The sequence below is a fragment of the Ostreococcus lucimarinus genome, chromosome 3 (assembly GCF_000092065.1).
Source record: "Ostreococcus lucimarinus CCE9901 chromosome 3, complete sequence".
NCBI classification, from domain to species: Eukaryota; Viridiplantae; Chlorophyta; class Mamiellophyceae; order Mamiellales; family Bathycoccaceae; genus Ostreococcus; species Ostreococcus sp. 'lucimarinus'.
In genome coordinates, this window is record NC_009357.1 from 528,161 (window position 1) to 545,288 (window position 17,128).

The 17,128-nt window shown below is 61.7% G+C and overlaps 14 protein-coding genes across 14 annotated transcripts; 7 read left to right on the forward strand and 7 right to left on the reverse strand.

The window, feature by feature from the left end:
- Positions 1–189: 189 nt before the first annotated feature.
- On the forward strand, positions 190–585 carry OSTLU_92452 (predicted protein; the record flags this gene model as incomplete). The annotated part of the gene is made up of 1 exon (XM_001416648.1): positions 190–585. The coding sequence occupies one exon, from the start codon at positions 190–192 to the stop codon at positions 583–585; it is 396 nt and encodes a 131-aa protein (XP_001416685.1).
- A 93-nt stretch (positions 586–678) lies between these two features.
- Positions 679–1,968, reverse strand: OSTLU_30649 (predicted protein). The gene has a single exon (XM_001416936.1). The coding sequence runs from the start codon at positions 1,861–1,863 to the stop codon at positions 718–720; it is 1,146 nt and encodes a 381-aa protein (XP_001416973.1). The 5' UTR covers positions 1,864–1,968; the 3' UTR covers positions 679–717.
- A 294-nt stretch (positions 1,969–2,262) lies between these two features.
- RPSa (Ribosomal protein Sa, component of cytosolic 80S ribosome and 40S small subunit) lies at positions 2,263–3,135 on the forward strand (the record flags this gene model as incomplete). Its single annotated transcript, XM_001416649.1, has 1 exon — positions 2,263–3,135. One exon carries the CDS (start codon positions 2,263–2,265, stop codon positions 3,133–3,135), a length of 873 nt encoding a protein of 290 aa, XP_001416686.1.
- A 243-nt stretch (positions 3,136–3,378) lies between these two features.
- Positions 3,379–3,804, reverse strand: OSTLU_12356 (predicted protein; the record flags this gene model as incomplete). Its single annotated transcript, XM_001416937.1, has 1 exon — positions 3,379–3,804. One exon carries the CDS (start codon positions 3,802–3,804, stop codon positions 3,379–3,381), a length of 426 nt encoding a protein of 141 aa, XP_001416974.1.
- Positions 3,805–4,094: 290 nt separating this feature from the next.
- OSTLU_12357 (predicted protein) lies at positions 4,095–5,279 on the forward strand (the record flags this gene model as incomplete). The annotated part of the gene is made up of 1 exon (XM_001416650.1): positions 4,095–5,279. One exon carries the CDS (start codon positions 4,095–4,097, stop codon positions 5,277–5,279), a length of 1,185 nt encoding a protein of 394 aa, XP_001416687.1.
- Positions 5,280–5,311: 32 nt separating this feature from the next.
- OSTLU_30653 (predicted protein) lies at positions 5,312–6,427 on the reverse strand (the record flags this gene model as incomplete). Its single annotated transcript, XM_001416938.1, has 1 exon — positions 5,312–6,427. One exon carries the CDS (start codon positions 6,425–6,427, stop codon positions 5,312–5,314), a length of 1,116 nt encoding a protein of 371 aa, XP_001416975.1.
- Positions 6,428–6,481: 54 nt separating this feature from the next.
- Positions 6,482–7,369, forward strand: OSTLU_45316 (predicted protein; the record flags this gene model as incomplete). The annotated part of the gene is made up of 2 exons (XM_001416651.1): positions 6,482–7,145; positions 7,221–7,369. Coding segments are annotated over exons 1-2 (780 nt in total), but the record flags the coding sequence as incomplete, so codon positions are not given.
- A 116-nt stretch (positions 7,370–7,485) lies between these two features.
- On the reverse strand, positions 7,486–8,004 carry OSTLU_7010 (predicted protein; the record flags this gene model as incomplete). The annotated part of the gene is made up of 1 exon (XM_001416939.1): positions 7,486–8,004. A coding segment is annotated over one exon (519 nt), but the record flags the coding sequence as incomplete, so codon positions are not given.
- Positions 8,005–8,151: 147 nt separating this feature from the next.
- RPL39 (Cytosolic 80S ribosomal protein L39; Cytosolic 60S large ribosomal protein L39) lies at positions 8,152–9,083 on the forward strand (the record flags this gene model as incomplete). The annotated part of the gene is made up of 3 exons (XM_001416652.1): positions 8,152–8,430; positions 8,803–8,906; positions 9,035–9,083. The coding sequence occupies exons 1-3, from the start codon at positions 8,428–8,430 to the stop codon at positions 9,081–9,083; spliced, it is 156 nt and encodes a 51-aa protein (XP_001416689.1). The 5' UTR covers positions 8,152–8,427.
- Positions 9,084–9,431: 348 nt separating this feature from the next.
- Positions 9,432–9,764, reverse strand: OSTLU_14657 (predicted protein; the record flags this gene model as incomplete). The annotated part of the gene is made up of 1 exon (XM_001416940.1): positions 9,432–9,764. One exon carries the CDS (start codon positions 9,762–9,764, stop codon positions 9,432–9,434), a length of 333 nt encoding a protein of 110 aa, XP_001416977.1.
- Positions 9,765–10,504: 740 nt separating this feature from the next.
- Positions 10,505–12,275, forward strand: OSTLU_30657 (predicted protein). Its single transcript, XM_001416653.1, has one exon. The coding sequence runs from the start codon at positions 10,542–10,544 to the stop codon at positions 12,270–12,272; it is 1,731 nt and encodes a 576-aa protein (XP_001416690.1). The 5' UTR covers positions 10,505–10,541; the 3' UTR covers positions 12,273–12,275.
- Positions 12,276–12,331: 56 nt separating this feature from the next.
- Positions 12,332–15,178, reverse strand: OSTLU_92454 (predicted protein; the record flags this gene model as incomplete). The annotated part of the gene is made up of 1 exon (XM_001416941.1): positions 12,332–15,178. The coding sequence occupies one exon, from the start codon at positions 15,176–15,178 to the stop codon at positions 12,332–12,334; it is 2,847 nt and encodes a 948-aa protein (XP_001416978.1).
- A 396-nt stretch (positions 15,179–15,574) lies between these two features.
- On the forward strand, positions 15,575–16,111 carry OSTLU_14660 (predicted protein; the record flags this gene model as incomplete). Its single annotated transcript, XM_001416654.1, has 1 exon — positions 15,575–16,111. One exon carries the CDS (start codon positions 15,575–15,577, stop codon positions 16,109–16,111), a length of 537 nt encoding a protein of 178 aa, XP_001416691.1.
- A 61-nt stretch (positions 16,112–16,172) lies between these two features.
- Positions 16,173–17,104, reverse strand: OSTLU_30660 (predicted protein; the record flags this gene model as incomplete). The annotated part of the gene is made up of 1 exon (XM_001416942.1): positions 16,173–17,104. Exon 1 carries the CDS (start codon positions 17,100–17,102, stop codon positions 16,173–16,175), a length of 930 nt encoding a protein of 309 aa, XP_001416979.1. The 5' UTR covers positions 17,103–17,104.
- Positions 17,105–17,128: the final 24 nt, after the last annotated feature.

Sequence of the window (17,128 nt, forward strand, 5' to 3'; positions counted from 1 at the left end):
TCGCGCGCGTCCGTCGATCGATCGCGCGCGTCGGTCGATCGATCGCGCGAGGCTCGCGCGATCGATCGACGTCGCGCGCGCGCGACCGACCGAGGGATCGGCGGTCGGTCGACCGCGCGCGCGCGGCGCGAGAGCGCGGCGCGCGGGTTGACGATGACGACGACGATGACGACGACGACGACGCGCGCGATGGCGCCGACGCGCGCGCGACCGGGTCGCGCGGCGAAGAGGGACGAGACGCGCGGAGGGGCGGTGACGCGCGCGGCGAAGGCGAGCGGTGGGCCGTACGAGGCGCGGAACGAGTTCGTGATCCCGGGCGGGGATGGCGGCGTCGTCGCGCGATTCGAGGAGGAGATGCGCGCGCGGGAGAAGATGGCGAAGGAGTGCGGGGCGACGGAGGCGAAATTGGTGAAGCTTAAGGCGAATGAGTACGCGTTTGAGCAGAAATGGGCGTCTAAGGAGGCGTACGAGGCGTACATGAACACCCCGGGGCGACGACGAAGCCACCTGACGGTGGGAGTGTATCAACGCTTGCCGAAGGATAAATGGAGCGTGCCGGAAAACTTTACGCCGGTGACGCGGTAAGGCAGTGTGCGCGAGAGACGAGAGATATATTTGACGCCGCGCAACTTGTAAAACGAACGATTCAGTCAGGAAACATTTGCTTCATCACAACGCGCGGCGACGGGGACCGAAACGAAATTTCGTCGCTCGCTACTAAGCCCCAATCTTTCCCTTGTAAAGATCGAGGAAAACATCCGCACCCCACACGGGTGATCCATTCGCACCCGTATCGAGTTTTGCGAGGTCCGAACCCATCGTCATCGCGGCATCTAAAGAATCGGGATCGCCGGCTTGGTCGGGCGACAGCAAGAGCGCCGTCAAGCCGACGATGATGAAAATCGGCGCCGCGATGGCGCTCGCCAGCACGGCGTAAATCACCGATACGTATTCTTGCTTGGACAACACCGAGGTGGTGTCTCCCATCTGTCGCTGAAAGCTTTGCCATTCGAGCTCGATGAGAACGTCCAGGAACCAAGACGTTTCATTTTTCCCCGGCGGCGAGAGAGTGTTGTAAAACATGTTCACCGCCGTTTCTTCCGCTAGTTGCTCCCACTCCGCTTCCTCTTCTTCGGGCGTCTCGGGGAAGAAGTCGTCTCCAGATTGACTTCCAGGCTCGGGATCGGTGCGAAAATCAATCCTGTCCAAGCGACTGGCGATGAGGCCGTCCCTGTTCACCTTGTATGTCGTTCTCCCAAAGAGTCGGAAATTCAAGTCGGTTCTGGGTTCCTTCCCGTCCGCCACCGTCGCCGTCGCCGGGTATCCCGGTGCAACCTTCTCCCCGTACTCACCTTCCACGATCCTGCGAACTGCGCCTTCGTGCATGGAACCGAGCAAGAGATTACTAAACTTCTTGCCAAATCGCGCGCCCTCCCACACCGCCGTCCACTGAATGAGCAACACCCCCGGCTCGATCGAGCTCGCTCTTCGCGTGACAAACTTGAACCCCTTCAACGCCGACTTCGTCGCATCGCTAAAGTGTTCCATGAGCTCTCGATACTCGTCCAATCCGCGCACGGCGTGCACGTCGTTGTCGTACTCGACGTTCGCCGCGAACGCCTCCCGCCCGAGCTCGCGCAGAAACGGATCTCTCTCGAACCCCTCGCGCAATCTTTGCGTCACCGCGATCTGCCGTTCCAACGACGATCCTTCTTTCGACGATCGCGCGGACGTCGACGCGCGATCACCTCCCCGGTCGCGCTCGCTCGCGGCGTTTCCCTCGCGATCGTCCCGCTCGCCCGCCGTCCCGCTCGCCGAGCTCTCGCGGCGAACCCTCCGCCTTCGCGCGTCGTCGCCTCGCATCGCGCGCGCGACGCGCGCGTTCGCGAGCGTTCGCGTCGCCCGCGTCGCGCGCGCGCGTCGCGCGACGCGCGCGGTCGTCGCCGCGGGCGCCGCGTTCGTCGCGCGCATGTCGTTATGCCGACCGCGACGGCGTCGGGGCGCGCCTCCGCGCGAACGGCGCGCAAACAGTCGGGCGCGCGCGCGCGGATTTATGATTTCCACGCGCGCGCGGCGCGTCATCGACGTTTGAATCGCCGAATGCGAAAGAAATGAAAATCGGCGAGAAAATCGATGCGCGCCGAATGTCCGAACGTACAATTAGGGCTTTCCGACGAGGGCTTTGCGATCGCGCGCGGCGCGCGATCCGTCTCTCCGCGACGCCGTCGACGCCTCGCGCGCGCACACACGAACGCGAACACGATGGCTCCTCAAATGTCCCAAAAAGAGGCCGACATCGCGATGATGCTCGCCGCCGGGTGCCACCTCGGGACGAAGAACGTGGACTTCCAAATGGAGCGCTACGTGTGGAAGCGACGGGCCGACGGGATCCACATCATCAACCTCGGACGGACGTGGGATAAGCTCATGCTCGCCGCGCGCATCATCGTTGCGTGCGAAAACCCGCAGGATGTGATCTGCCAAGCGGCGCGCCCGTACGGTCAACGCGCGGTGTTGAAGTTTGCGCAATACACCGGTGCGAAAGCCATCGCGGGTCGTCACACGCCGGGGACGTACACGAACCAAAAGGACGCGATTTTCGCGGAACCGCGCGTGTTGATCGTCACCGATCCGCGCACGGATGCGCAGCCTATTTCTGAGACCGCGTACGTCAACTTGCCGACGATTGCGTTCTGCGACACGGATTCTCCGTTGAAGAACGTCGACGTCGCCATTCCGGCGAACAACAAGGCGAAGCACTCGATCGGTTGCTTGTACTACTTGCTCGCGCGCATGGTTTTGCAAATGCGAGGCACGGTCTCCGCGGCGAACCCGTGGGACGTGATGGTGGATTTGTTCTTCTACCGCGATCCGGAGGAGCTCGAGGCCAAGGAAGAGGAAGCCGCCGCCGCGGCGGCGGCTCCGGCGGAATCCGCGGGTTACAACGCCGTTGCGGACGCCGCGTACGGCGCCGAGTCTTGGGACGAGCAAAAGCCGGCCGAGGCGTTCCCGACGGGTGGTTTCGCTCCGGCTGCGGGTAACTGGTCCGAGGCGCCCGCGCCCACGGGCTGGGATGCTCAGCAAGGTGGTGACTTTGGCTCTGGCTTTGGCGCGATGCCGCCGCAAGGCTACTAAGTCTTCGTTTGAATGCGAAAGTCATTCTTTCGGTGAAGCGCGCCGTCGTCTCGACGGCGACGCGCGGCACACGAGCTCGTTTGGTTGGTGATACACGCGGCATCTAATTTCTAGGCGGCGGAATAGCCAGCGCGAGCTAACATAACACGTTTTTGTAGTACGAACGTAGTTTTCTTCACAACGACGTCCCTCGCCGACGCGCCGACTCTAATCGATCGCTAACCGATCTCTACCCACACAAACCTACCCTCGCTCGTTCACCGACCGCGCGATATCCGCGATCGCCACGTCGAACAACTCACACCGCACCGGCATCTCCACCTCGTAAAACGGATTCTTCAGCGCGTAGTCGCAGTACGCCCGGTGCGTCCTTCGCAGCGTCCCGCTCGCGTCCGCGCTCCCTTTCGTCATCGTCACGAATATCTTCATCCCCGTCTCCGCTTGAAAGCAATACAAATCAAACGTATCGCACTCCAGGCTCTCTATCCCCGCGCACCCCGTCACCGGCGCCACCTTCCTCGAGATCGCGTGCAGCGAGTGCCACACGCTCGCCAGGCGCAGGCACGCGTTCGCGTCCAGCGTCGGCGCGTCCTCGCGCAGCGCGCGGTGATAGATCAGTCCCCCGGACTTGTTCACGAGCCACACCGCGAGGAGCTTCCCGGTCGCCATCGGTCCGCGCGCCGTCGTCGAGCGCGTCGCGCGCGCGTCGCGCGCTGGGGCGACCGCGGCGACCGACCGCGAATCCGCGCGGATCCGCGGCGCGCGAAAAACCCGCGTGTGCGCCGCCGTCGACGGCGACGGTTGCCACACGCGCGCGCGACGAGGCGCGACGACGCGCGAGCGACGACGCGCGGGCGAACGCGATGACGGGCGCGATCGATGCGATGACGCGAGCGACGGCGCGCGCGGTGACGCCGACGACGGGAAGCGCGACGCGAAGGATGCGATCGGGACGCGCGATGCGCTTTTTGAATCGACCGCGCGACGACGCGGGCGCGAACGAGACGCGAGGAGGGCGCGCGGTGGCGCGCGCGGGCGCGAGACCGGGCGCGGGGAATCGGTTGTATAACTTTTCGGCGGGACCGGCGACGCTGCCGTTGGACGTGCTCGAGGAGATTCAACGGGACTTGGTCGATTATAAGGGCAGCGGGATGAGCGTGCTGGAGATGTCGCATCGAGGGAAGGATTACATGGCGATCGCGGAGAAGGCGGAGAAGGATCTGCGAGAGTTGGTTGGAATTCCTGATAACTATAAGGTGCTGTTTTTGCAAGGCGGGGCGTCGACGATGATGGCGTCTAACTGCCATAACTTGGCGGCGGCGACGGACAGCGCGGATTTCGTCGTCACCGGGGCGTGGAGCGTCAAGGCGCAAAAAGAAGGGGCGAAGATGCTCGCGAAGGCGAATGTGATCGCGTCGTCTAAGGATCAGTCGTTCACGACGATTCCGGACGTTAAGGACTGGAAATTCACCGAAGGATCCAAGTTTGTCCACATCTGCTCCAACGAAACCATCGGCGGCGTCGAGTTCAAGGAAGTCCCGGACGTGGGCAACCGCGTGCTCGTCGCGGACATGTCTTCCAACTACTTGTCCAAGCCGATTGAAGTTGAAAAGTACGGTATCATTTACGGTGGCGTGCAAAAGAACATCGGTCCGGCGGGCATGGGTATCGCCATCGTTCGCGAAGATTTGATGGGCAACACTCGCGCGGATACCCCGTCCATGTTCGATTACAAGCTCATGGCTGACAACGACTCCATGTACAACACCCCGCCGTGCTTTACGTGGTACGTCTCTGGTCTCGTCTTCGCCAAGCTTCTCAAGGATGGTGGTCTCAAGGCGATGGAGCAGCGCAACATCGAAAAGGCGAATGTTTTGTACGGCGCCATCGACGGGAGCGGCGGCTACTACGTCTCCCCGGTTGACACCAAGTACCGTTCCTTGATGAACGTCCCTTTCACCTTGGCAGGAGGTGAAGAATTGGAAAAGAAGTTCCTCGCCGAAGCCAAGGCTGAGGGCTTCGAGGCGCTCAAGGGTCACCGCTCCGTTGGAGGCGCGCGCGCGTCCATTTACAACGCCATGCCCAAGGAAGGCGTCGAAGCGCTCGTGTCCTTCATGAAGGATTTCCAAGCTCGCAACGCGTGATTTACGAAGGATGAAATTTTGCTACAGATTATCTAATACAACGCATCTACTTTAGTGCCACGCACCCACCACGGTTCGAACGCTCGAATGATCGTGCCGCTCGGGCCGAGCGCGCAGTCGCGCTTGATGTGCATCTCTGAGGCTTGCAAACCGAGATATTCGCTCGGTTTCTGCACCCTCACCTCGCCATCGTCGCCCGGAGCGCGGTACAGCGTCTCACCTACCAAAGGAGCACTCAAAGCCGCGAATTGCGCGCGAATTTGATGCGTTCGTCCGGTTAAGAGTTCCACCTTTGTCTCCCATCGCGCCGGGGCGATGTTTTCGCTCTTCAACACTCGCAAAATACAGCGCTTCGGCCCACTCACGCCTCCCCGCTCGCCACCACCGCGTTCTGCCGATCGTTCTATTTCACCATCGATGTCGTCGGTGTCGACCTTCGTCATGATCATCTTTCGCGGACCCTCGGTCGCCGGCTCGGCGTCGTGGATGTGAACGCCGCGAGGCACGGCGTTCTCCGTCAGCACGCGATACACCTTGGTGACGCTCCTGTCCGCCAACATATCACCGAACTCCTTCGCAAAGGCACTCGTCGTACCGAGCACTAAAACCCCTTCCGTGCCGACGTCCAAGCGATGAATCGGCTTTAATGTTCCCTCCTTCAGACCCGCGGCGCGTTCGAGCATCGCCAGACACGATTCCTTGACGTTATCGACCGTCGGCACCACGCTCACGCCCGCCGGTTTATGCGCACAAACGTACCCCTCACCCACTTTCAACACGCACGCCTTCCAATCGACCGCGAACGCCGCCGGAAACCGCTTCGGTTGCACGTGAACGCGAAGATAGTTGCCCGCCCGCAGCGGCGCATCCGCGTCGCGAGGCGACAACCGCCTCGCGCGCGCCGTTCTCGGCACCCCTCTCAGTTCCCTCGGCGGCTGCGCCGTCGCGAACCACACCGCACCGATGTCCAACAACTCTTCGGCGTACGTCTCGTCCACGCCCTCGTCCCCGAGCGTCTTCGCGAGGTATTTCGTCACCGTCAGCGCCGTCCCGGTCCCGCCGTCGTCGTCCACGACCAGGTGCGCCACTTTCGCCGGCAGAGGCTCGGCGAGAGGAAACAACCGCAGCGCGCACGCGCGCGCCGACATCGTCGCCCTCGACGCGCGTCGCAAAGCCACCGTCGCGCGTCGCAAGGCCAGCGCGATGCGCATGGGACAAAAAGTGCTTTTCCGCAAATGTTCGCGCGCGCGAATGACGCGCTGACGCGAGCGCCGCCGGCGCGAAAGCGCGTCGAACGATGCGTGACGATGCGTAATCGCATTCTCTTCGAGCGCGCCGAGATCGACGCCCGAACGCGGACGGTGACGCTGCGCGCGGACGACGCGCGCGCGACGCACGCGCGAGAGGTGCTGCGAAGCGACGTCGGCGACCACGTGCGCGCGGGAACGATCGACGTCGGCGCGTGCGAGGCGACGATCGCGACGATGGATGATGATGAAATCGTGCTGAAGCTCGGAGACGACGCGCGCGGACGCGGGAGGCCGGAGATCGACTTGTTGCTCGCGACGCCGCGGCCTAAAGTTTTGAGGCGGCTGTGGGCGCCGCTCGCGTCGCTGGGCCTCGGTCGTGTCGTGCTGGCGAACGCGCAAAAGGTGGAGCGATATTACTTTGATAGTAAAGCGTTGGACGCAGAGACGATTCGTGGGGAGATATTGCGCGGTTTGGAGCAGGCGGGGGATTTTTTGGTGCCGCAAGTGGGCGTGGCGATGCGGTTGCCGCCGGTCGTGGACCGGTTGAAGGGCGCTTTGGGGAATTCGAGCGTCACGAATGGGTTCGAGTGGTTGTTGGATGGACCACGTGAGCTCGGTTGGGATGAGTTCGACGCGGCCGATGTGCGCTTGCTGGCGCATCCAGGGGATTCTGGGACGAGCGTGGCGGAAGCGTTGGAGGGCGTCGACGCGCGGCGCTCGCGCGTGCTCATCGCCGTCGGACCCGAGGGCGGATGGACGGATTATGAGCTCGATTTATTCGAGGGCGCCGGGTTCAAGCGCGTTGGCCTAGGAACGAGAACATTTACCACGGACGTGGCGTGTATCTCGCTCGTGAGCGCGGTTCGAGAGCGGTTGCAGTCGTGGTCGTGAAATGACTAGAATTGACGACTACAAATTAGATAGCGCACTTAGGCTTAGGACATCGAAAAGACGATGTACAGCGTGTAAAGCATCATGCAAGGATACGTCACGATCATGCGTTTGCCCTCCGACTGCGGCATCGCCTGTATCAACCCCACGCTCGCCTTTCTCGAGCTCCACGTCACGCAGAGCACCGCGAGCGCCTTGCTCAACATCCCAGTTTTCGAAGGTAAAAACAGCACGATCCCACTGTACCCCACCACGGGCAGCAGCGCGTAGCCTAAAATACTCCCGCACCGGTTCAACCCGATCCCTTCCCCTCCGCCGATGATTTGGTTCAACAACCAGTACATCCCGAGCGACGCGAGCGTGCTCCAACCCAAAATGTACCCAAAGTGCAACTTCCCCGCCAGTAAGTTACACGCGCCCATGACGAGACAAAACAACAGCGGTCCCGCGAGATCTTCATCCGTGCTATCCTCGACCCTGAACGGATGCATCACACCCATCGTCCGACGATAAATCTGCTTCGGATCCACGCCGAGTTCCTCGAGCAACGGCACCTCGTCCTCGACGTGCGCGTACGACCCTCCCACGTCGCCGTCGCGCGCCCCGAACCCGAACCCACCGCCCTGGTGTCCCGAGCCGTGTCCACCACCCCCCCCGTACCCGTGCGAGCCCGAACTCGTCGCTCGCGGCGCGTACGCGTCGTAGTTCGGGTACGCCTGCGCGCGATTAAAATCCATAAACTGCATGTTCGCGTTCGCGCCCTGCGCGCCCTGCGGCATCGGTCGCGGTATGTCCGCCATATCTCGCCGTTCCGTCGCGCGCGCGTCCGCGTCGCCCGAGACGCGCGTCGCGGTCGCCCGTCGCGCGTCGCGGTGCGTCGCCAACGGGACGCGGCGCGCGCGTCTCGGGCGACGCGAGTCTCACACACGGACCACGACGCCCGCGACCGCGCGCGGTCTCCTCGCGACCCGCGCGCGCGTTCTCTTCGCGACGCGCGCGACGCGAACATGGTGCGTGACCTCGAGCGAGCGACGAAAGACGACGCGAGCGCGAACGACGCGCGCGCCGGTGGCGCGCGACGGCCGGGACGCGCGTCGGGCGGACGCGCGCGGACGGAACGACCGCGGACGAGACGCGGCGATCGCGACGACGCGCGCGCGCGTTCGAGGGCGGTCGCGCGCGATGCGATCGTCGCGCGCGCGGTCGGCGCGCGCGGATGAAGGGTGGATATCGTGAATTCGACGCCGGCGCGGCGCGCGGCGGCGACGGCGGCGGTGGGAGGGCGACGGGCGGGCGATGGGGGGGCGCGGCGCAAGCCCTAGAGTCGACGACGGCGCGAACGCGACGCGCGGAGGACTGACCGAGACGTTTTATCGACGCAGCCGTCCAACAAGACTTTCAAGGTGAAGAAGATTTTGGGGAAGAAGCAAAAGCAAAACCGCCCGCTTCCCCAATGGATCCGCATGCGCACGGGTAACACCATTCGGTACGTACGCGTTTAGGTTTTTTCGCGCGACGAGCGCCGACGAGTCGCGCGAACGACGCGATCGATGACGCGATTTTGACGACGACGACGCGCGAGTACTGACGATGATGATGTGTTCGTACGCGCAGCTACAACGCGAAGCGTCGACACTGGAGACGCACCAAGCTCAACTTGTAAGCGAGCGCGGTGGGATTTGTGTAGACGAACGAGCAGAGTCGTGTTCGACGTCGGCGCTCTCGAGCGGAATAGCGTTCTGTAGTGGAACTCGCGCGAGGGCACGAACGGAGATGAGACGAACATCGCACGTAACTTAGCGATTTAAGAAGCAGAATTAGTTCTTCCTCATCGCGTCGCGCGACGCCGACGCGTCCGCCCGCCCGCGCCGTCGTCTCGTCCCCCGAACGCGCCCTCGCGCGCGCGACGACGTCACGACGCGCGCGCGACCGCACTCCCATCACTCGCAGTATTATTTCGTATTATTTCAATCTTCATCCATCGCGATCCCGCTTCGCGCGCGATCTCGTCTCAACCGTCGGCGCCTTCGCTCGCGCATCCGTCCCCCTCCCGCGTCGACGTCGCGTCCCCCTCGCGCGCGCCTCGCTCGTCCGGTTCCCTCGCGCTGTCCTCCGTCGTCCCCTCCCCCATCGCGCGCCCCTCGCTCCTCGTCGCCGCCGTCCCGCCCGCGTCCCGCCGCCGCGCCTCCTCCGCGCTCTTCCGCATCGCCCAATCCGCGCTGTCGAAGTGTTTCACGTCCGTCGCGATCAACCGCGGTTTCGGTCGCAGATCGTCGCCGTACTTCGCCCTGAACGCGCGCTCCGCCTCCGTCGCCGCCGTCGCCGCCGTCGCCTCCCGCGCCATGTCGCGCGTCGCGCGATGCGCGCGATCGCGCGACGCGCGCGCGGCGCCATCCGACGTGGCGGGGCGCGCGCGACGGATTCGCGCCGCGCGACTGTTTGCGCATACGACAGAGGGTTCGTCTCGAGTCGCGAACGGTCGACGCACGCGCTCGCGCCGGCGCGCGCGAAACGACGAATCGTGACTCGTGACTCGATAAACGACGAATCGTGACTCACGACTCGATGGCCGGCGTCCATACGTACCCCCCGACTCTTGAGTCACGATCGGTCGTTTCACAACCCTCGACACGAGGCTCGAATCCGCCGGCGTCGACGTCCGCGCGCGACGCGCGACCGACCGCGCGCGCGACGCGAGATCGCGGCGCGTTCGCGCGACGAGCGACGCGCTCGAGCGCGTCGACGTCGGCGTCGCGCGCCGAGCGAAAGCGCCGCGCGCGCGCGCGAACGCGGCGACGCGACGGACGCGAATCATCGATCGCGGGCGTCGATCGCGCGATTCGTCGCGGCGATCGATCGACCGATCGCGGGCGCGGACGCGCGCGAAGACGCGCGGGAGGGCGCACGCGCGGGCGCGGGACGCGGGATGCGCGCGGCGGTGACGCGGGCGACGCCGGGGGGGCGCGCGGGCGAGGCGAGCGGGCGGGGGGGAGGGAGGGCGCGCGCGGGGACGCGCGGGACGCGGGCGACGCGGGGACGCGCGCGATTCGTGGCGACGCGCACGAGCGGTAGCGTGGGGGACGCGGAAGCGCAGGAGGGAGATGAGCCGGACGTGAACGATATGTTCGCGGCGGCGGCGAATGAAATGCAGGCGTCGGAACGATTGGAGCGGGACATTCCGGAGTCGATGACGGTGAGGAAGTCGGCGCCGAGGACGATGGCGTCGTTCGACGGCGCGGACGAGGATGATGAGGGGAACACTGTGTTGGAAACCGTTCTCGATGTCGCGCGCGATCCGGAGAAGGTCATCAAGGGCGTTGCCGCGGCGGTGACGTTGGGGACGGCGTACACGGTGGCGAGCGAGCCGGCCTTGGCCGCGGGAGGGGCGGCGGCGGCGCTCCTCGTCATCAAGGTTCTCGAAGCGTTGGCGAAGGAGGGAGATCAAACTCCGGCTGAATTCCAAGCGTCGCTTAAGAAGGATATCAAACCGTTGATGGAAAAGTTGCCGAAAGATTTCGACGCGGAGGCGCTCACGAAGAAGGCGTCGGAGACCGGGGCGAAACTCTTTGAAAGGGCGCAGTCGGTGACTGATTCTTTCGATGAGGTGTTTGGTGGGTTGAACTTTGGTGGCGACGCAGACGATGAAGCCGAAGCCGCGGCTTCCAAGTTGCTTGAAATCCGTAGGGCGGACGAGAAGGCTGCGTTGGAAGCGCAAGCCGCCGAAGACGCCGCGGCGTCGTTCGCCGAAACCGAGGCCAAGGCCAAGGCTGACGCTGCCGCCGCCGCCGCCGCCGCCGCCGCTGAAGCCAAGGCGAAGGCTGACGCCGAAGCCGCGAAGATTGCCGCCGAAGCCAAGGCGAAGGCTGACGCCGAAGCCAAGGCGAAGGCTGACGCCGAAGCCGCGAAGATTGCCGCCGAAGCCAAGGCGAAGGCTGATGCCGAAGCCAAGGCGAAGGCTGATGCCGAAGCCAAGGCGAAGGCTGACGCCGAAGCCGCGAAGATTGCCGCCGAAGCCAAGGCGAAGGCTGACGCCGAAGCCAAGGCGAAGGCTGACGCCGAAGCCAAGGCGAAGGCTGACGCCGAAGCCGCGAAGATTGCCGCCGAAGCCAAGGCGAAGGCTGATGCCGAAGCCAAGGCGAAGGCTGACGCCGAAGCCAAGGCGAAGGCTGACGCCGAAGCCGCGAAGATTGCCGCCGAAGCCAAGGCGAAGGCTGACGCCGAAGCCGCGAAGATTGCTGCTGCCAAGGCGAAGGCTGACGCCGAAGCCAAGGCGAAGGCTGATGCCGAAGCTGCGAAGGTTGCCGCTGCCAAGGCAAAGGCTGATGCCGACGCCGAAGTTAAGGCGAAACGCGCGGCTGAAGCTGAAGCCAAGAAGCGCTCGCAAGAGGAAGCCGAACAGAAGGTTGCGCAACAAGTGATGGCGGCACAGAAGGTGGCGAAGAAACAAGAAGAGTGGGAGAACTCTTTGCTAAAATTGCAGTACAGCGAGCAGATCATTGAAGATATTCGCGTCGCGGACGCAAACGCGGTTGAACGCGCGCATGCGCGTCGCCTCGGATTGGATTTCACCCCAGAAGTGGCAAAACAAATGCCAGGAACCGAGTACTCTTGGGGCTCGCAGACGAACGTCAAACCTGGTGAAGTGATCAGCGCTTTGAACTCCGCCGATGAAGGTTTTGCGTCGTCGAAGAACCGCGCTCGTTCGGCGCTCGGATTGCCGCAGAAAGACGACCAGCCGGTGGCGGAGAAGCAAGAGCCGTGGTGGGCGACTTTCATAAGAGTTTTCGTGAACATGTTGATCGCTGCCGCCATCGCTGCGTTCACGTACTTGGTCGTTCGTAGCATGCTGTAAATTTCGCGCATAAGGACACATTTAATGAGCAAACTTGATCTTATCATTACACTTCTCGTTTAGGACGCTTTCAGTAGAACCTCGAGGATGGAGTCGGGCGCGATTCTTGCCACGTCGTCGTCGTCCGCAATCAAGGTGTCCGGTACCTTGAAAATCTGAAGCACTTGCACGGGCTTAACTCTGAATTTGAGCGCAATCTCTTCTCGTAGTTCAAGGTACGTCTGTCGACCGAAAGGAATCTCGCGATAGTAACGCTCATTTGGAACCTTCACCTTGAGAGACACCGCTTGGTCGATAGGAAGTCCGATGGCTTGCTTGTCGACCTTGGCACGCATTCGGCGCGTATTATCAATGATTGTCGCCGCGTCTTCTGGCGTTAGCACCGCCGCTTCTTGCAATTCGGTGAAAAATCTAATCTTCAACGTCTCTGGACGAAGCTTTGCCGGTACTGATGCTCGTCTGGTTATCGTGAGATGCACATCGAGCAGAAATCCATGCTTGACGTCGTACACGAGTTCAATGATGGGGAGGTATCCTTCCCAACGCGTGATATCTTCCTCTTGCCACCTGACGCGCTGAATTGTGGTATCACCATTCGCGACACCATCTTCGCCAATGATAGCTTTGAACGCCAAATACTCGTCGAGAGCGTCGAGATTCATTGGTTTGTTCACCTTGATGCGATATGAAATTGCTCCCGCAGACTTGTCATCGATCGCCCTCGTTAAATAATACACGCCAAACGCAACCCCGACCCACGTACACATGCTAAGAATGAACCAGACCAGTGGTTTGTTCATAAACGGATCAACAATGTACGATCGAGCCCACTCTGTGTGCACGACGCTCCATTCGCCAGTGAGTCTGTCGAGCAACTCAAACGCAAGCATACCCGCGAAAATGAACTGCATGGTGTATAAGCTTGTCCCTTGTTTGCTGTTCGACTTGATTTGCACCAGCATCTCTCCACTACTACCGCGAATGTCTTCGTGCACGCGCAACGCCTGCGACTCGGCTACTGTGTCCACCATGATTCGTAACCCATCGATTTCTTTGCGCGCCGCCTCGAGGATTTTCCGCATATCCGCCACACGAACCGTGAGATCAGCGAGCATAACTTTCAGGCCAAGGATTTCATAAAGTCTTCTTCCGCTTTCAGTATCTGGAATGGTGTGAATACTCTCGTCTTGTTCGATTGATTCCTTCAAGTACACCAGGATTTCCTCGAGCAAAATGATGTCGCGCGAAGTCTCAGCGAGAGTGTGACGAATATTCGCAACACTGTTCGGATCTTCCTCGTGATTTTTAATCATCTGCCGGACGAGCTTGAGAATGTCATCCGTCATAAATATTCTGTTGAATACGTTGTGCACGAAGACATCTCTGGACATGATGGACAGGTACATCAACATCACTGGTTCCTGCGCCTTGGCGTTTGGGCCCGTGAGTAAGATGCCGTGAGAACCGGTGATGACGACATCACGGTCGCTCAAATCGTACGCTTCGTGCGTATCACCTAATACTTGTCTTAACTCGTTTTCGAACGCGTCCTTATCCATGTACATGTCCGCAGCCTGTTGCGGGGCAATGCGCTCGGCGATGATGATGTTAATTTTGTCTCGTCGTTCGGCGTTACCGAGGAAAACAGTTTGGAGCAAATCACGCTGATGATCGCTCAATAGCGAATCTAAAATCGTACTTGAGTCCATATGCACGTCCACGAGTAAGCGCGCCAAGTTATCGAGCGAGATATTGTCCAAAATTCGATCCATGACTGATTCAATCATCAAACCGTGCACAATGGTGCCGTCTTTGCGCAAGTGAATGCCAAAGTGCTCGACTTGCACGATACCATCGTCCTCAGGGAAGTGTACTTGAGCCTCAATGTTGGTGAACGTCGTCATATCATGGTCCAAAATGCTTACATTTGTCAAACCAGCTGGGATCTCACACGTTGCGTTGGTCGAGTCCGTATCCACCGTGGGGGTGAAGAATCCGCCCTGACATCTGTCGTTTGATCCCAGCTTCATGTTCAACTTGACGATTTGATTCACTCCGAACGGAATCCATTCACCAACTAAGATTGTCACGTTGGATACCGTCATGACCTCGTCCAAATCATCGCGAATCGTGCTGTCTTTAGCCGCGCTCTCCGACGCTCGGTGCGAATTTGACGACGTCACGGGACCACCTACACGCCGTAAAGCCAACGGAAGATACGGTGATACGACGTACGACACGTCTTCTACATCAGTTATTGTCGATTCGAACGAAATCGTTTCATTTCTCAAGTAAAAGGTCTCATCTTCCCACACCACTTGCAAAAGTTTCCCGTCGGCGACGCACAGCTCGTCCACCAACTGTCGATCCTCTTCGCTCATGCGCTTACTCACGAGCGCCAACCCAGCGGCGGTGATCTGAAACGCCAAAACGCTCTGATGTTCCGCACTGCTCAGCCTCAACCCACGAATGAGCTCTCCCTCGATCAAATCGTCCAAATCGTCCACCCCCTCCTGCGACACGTTCAAGTACAAGCGCGTATTCTTCACCACCGTCGACTCCGGCGCGTAATCGTACTCGAACACCTTCTGCACGATCCCCTCATAAATCAACACCAACAGCGGCAACTTCCGCACCCACACCTCCTTCTCGTACGCCGACTGCGCGCGGTGCGAATACTTCGACACCAAGTACAACAGCTTCAGGTGGCTCACCGTCCAGTAATCGTCGTGAAACTCTCGACGCACTCTCGGCGTCAACCGCGCCGTCTCCGCCCTCGCGTCGACCAACGGTTTATCCTCGTACCCACTCCCCATCGTTTCCCACCCCCCCCCGCCGCGCCCGTCCTCGCCGTCGTCCTCGCGCGCGCCCTCGCGCGCGCCGTTCCCCCGCGGCTCGCGTCCCATCGTCGTCGTCGTCGTCCCCCCCCGCGCGTCGTCGCGCGTCCGCTCGCGCCGCACCGCGCCGTCGCGCACCGCCCGCTGCGCCTCGCGCGCGCCCGCGTCCGCGAGTCGCGCGATCGCGCGCGCGTCCATCGTCGCGCGCGCGTCGCTTAGTGCGACGCGCGCGCGACGCGAACGGGCGCCGCGGGCGCGCACGGTGCGCGATGCGGGACGGGATTTCGTGACGCGTTTTTACCCCGATCGATCGATCGGACGTTGGACGCGCACATAGCACTAACGGCGCGTACACTACGCGCGACGCGAACGAATAGGGGCGCGACGCGGGACGGGATTTTGTGATTTGACGGCGCGGATTCGATTCGATTCGATTCGACGCGACGGGCGTCGGACGGCGACGCGATGCCGGCGGTGGACGACCCGAAGTGGCGCGACGACGAGCGCAAGGGCGCGCCGGTCGTCACGCTGCACACGACGCACGGGGACGTGACGGTGGAGCTGTACTATAAACACGCGCCGCGGACGTGCGAAAACTTTTTCGAGCTCGCGAAGCGCGGGTACTACGACGGGACGATCTTCCATCGCGTGATCGCGGAGTTCGTGATCCAGGGGGGGGATCCGACGGGGACGGGGCGGGGGGGGGAGAGCGCGTTCGGCGGGACGTTCGAGGACGAGATAAGCCGAGGGCTGAGGCACGTGGGGGCGGGGATTTTGGTGATGGCGAATAGCGGGCCGAACACGAATAAGAGTCAGTTTTTTATCACGCTCGCGGCGACGCCGTGGTTGGACGGGAAGCACGCGATATTCGGTAGGGTTGAAAGCGGGATGCACGCCGTGCGCGCGATCGGGGCGGTGAAAGTTGATAAGAATGATCGACCGACGAAGGAGGTGAAGATTGTCGGCGTCACGTGCGACGATCGAGGATTCAAGTGGTACTGATTCAGATTAGCTCTAGATGCGTGAAATGTGATGACGAAGAAGTCATTTGCTTTGTTTTTTGTTACGTCAAATCGTCTCCGGCGTCTTCGTCCGTGGTGTCGCCCGTGGGGAGGTCGGCGCCCATCTTCGTAGCGACGGCGCCGAGCTCGTGTTTCGGATTGGGGAGCTTGCGCGCCAGACGCGAGAACACGATGTCCAAGAAGCGCGCGCACGAGCTATCCTCGATGGCGTACTTGATTTTATCCGCATCCGCCGCGCGATACGCGGTGAGCAACCTATACGCGGTTTCTCGCTCTTCGCTCTTGTCGAACCCGGGCAACTCGTGCACGTCGTTAAACGTCGCCTGCGCGCCGACGCCGTCGCCGTCGTACAATAACGCTATGATGGCGCTCAAATATGCCTTGGCTAAAGAATTCATCTGACCAGCGCGCGCGCACGATGCCCCGTACTTGACGCACGCCTCGGCTGCGTCTTGATACCGCTCTGCTCGCACCAACGTCGCCCCCAACTGCTTGTGATGGTCGCTGGCGTACACGTCTTTCCCATCTTCCTGCAAATTCTCGACGCAAAGCATCAACAGCGCGGCGGACGTCTTCGTATCGCTCGTTTCCAACAATCTCGCGGCCCGGCTCAGCGACTCCGCGCCGACTTGCGTGCGATTCGCCATGACGTACGCGTCGTTCGCTCGTTCCGCCATCTGCAACACCGCGCCGCCGTCCAAAGGTTCACACTTCGTCAACAACTCCGTCGCCCTCTCCAGCGCTTTACCCGCGTGCCAGTAATTATCGAGTCGCACGTTCGCGTCTGCGCTCTTCTCCTCGGCCTCGCACGCCATTTTGAAGTTATTCGACGCTCGGTACGCGCGCGCGGCGTCTTCATAGAGTTCGATCGCTTCGTCGTAATTTGGTTTCCAGCGCATCAACGACGGTTTCATGCGCGCATCTGCGCGCTTCATGAGATTCTTGGCGTATATCTCGTTCGTGTTGGACATCGTTAGAGGCGGCAGTGGCGCGCGCG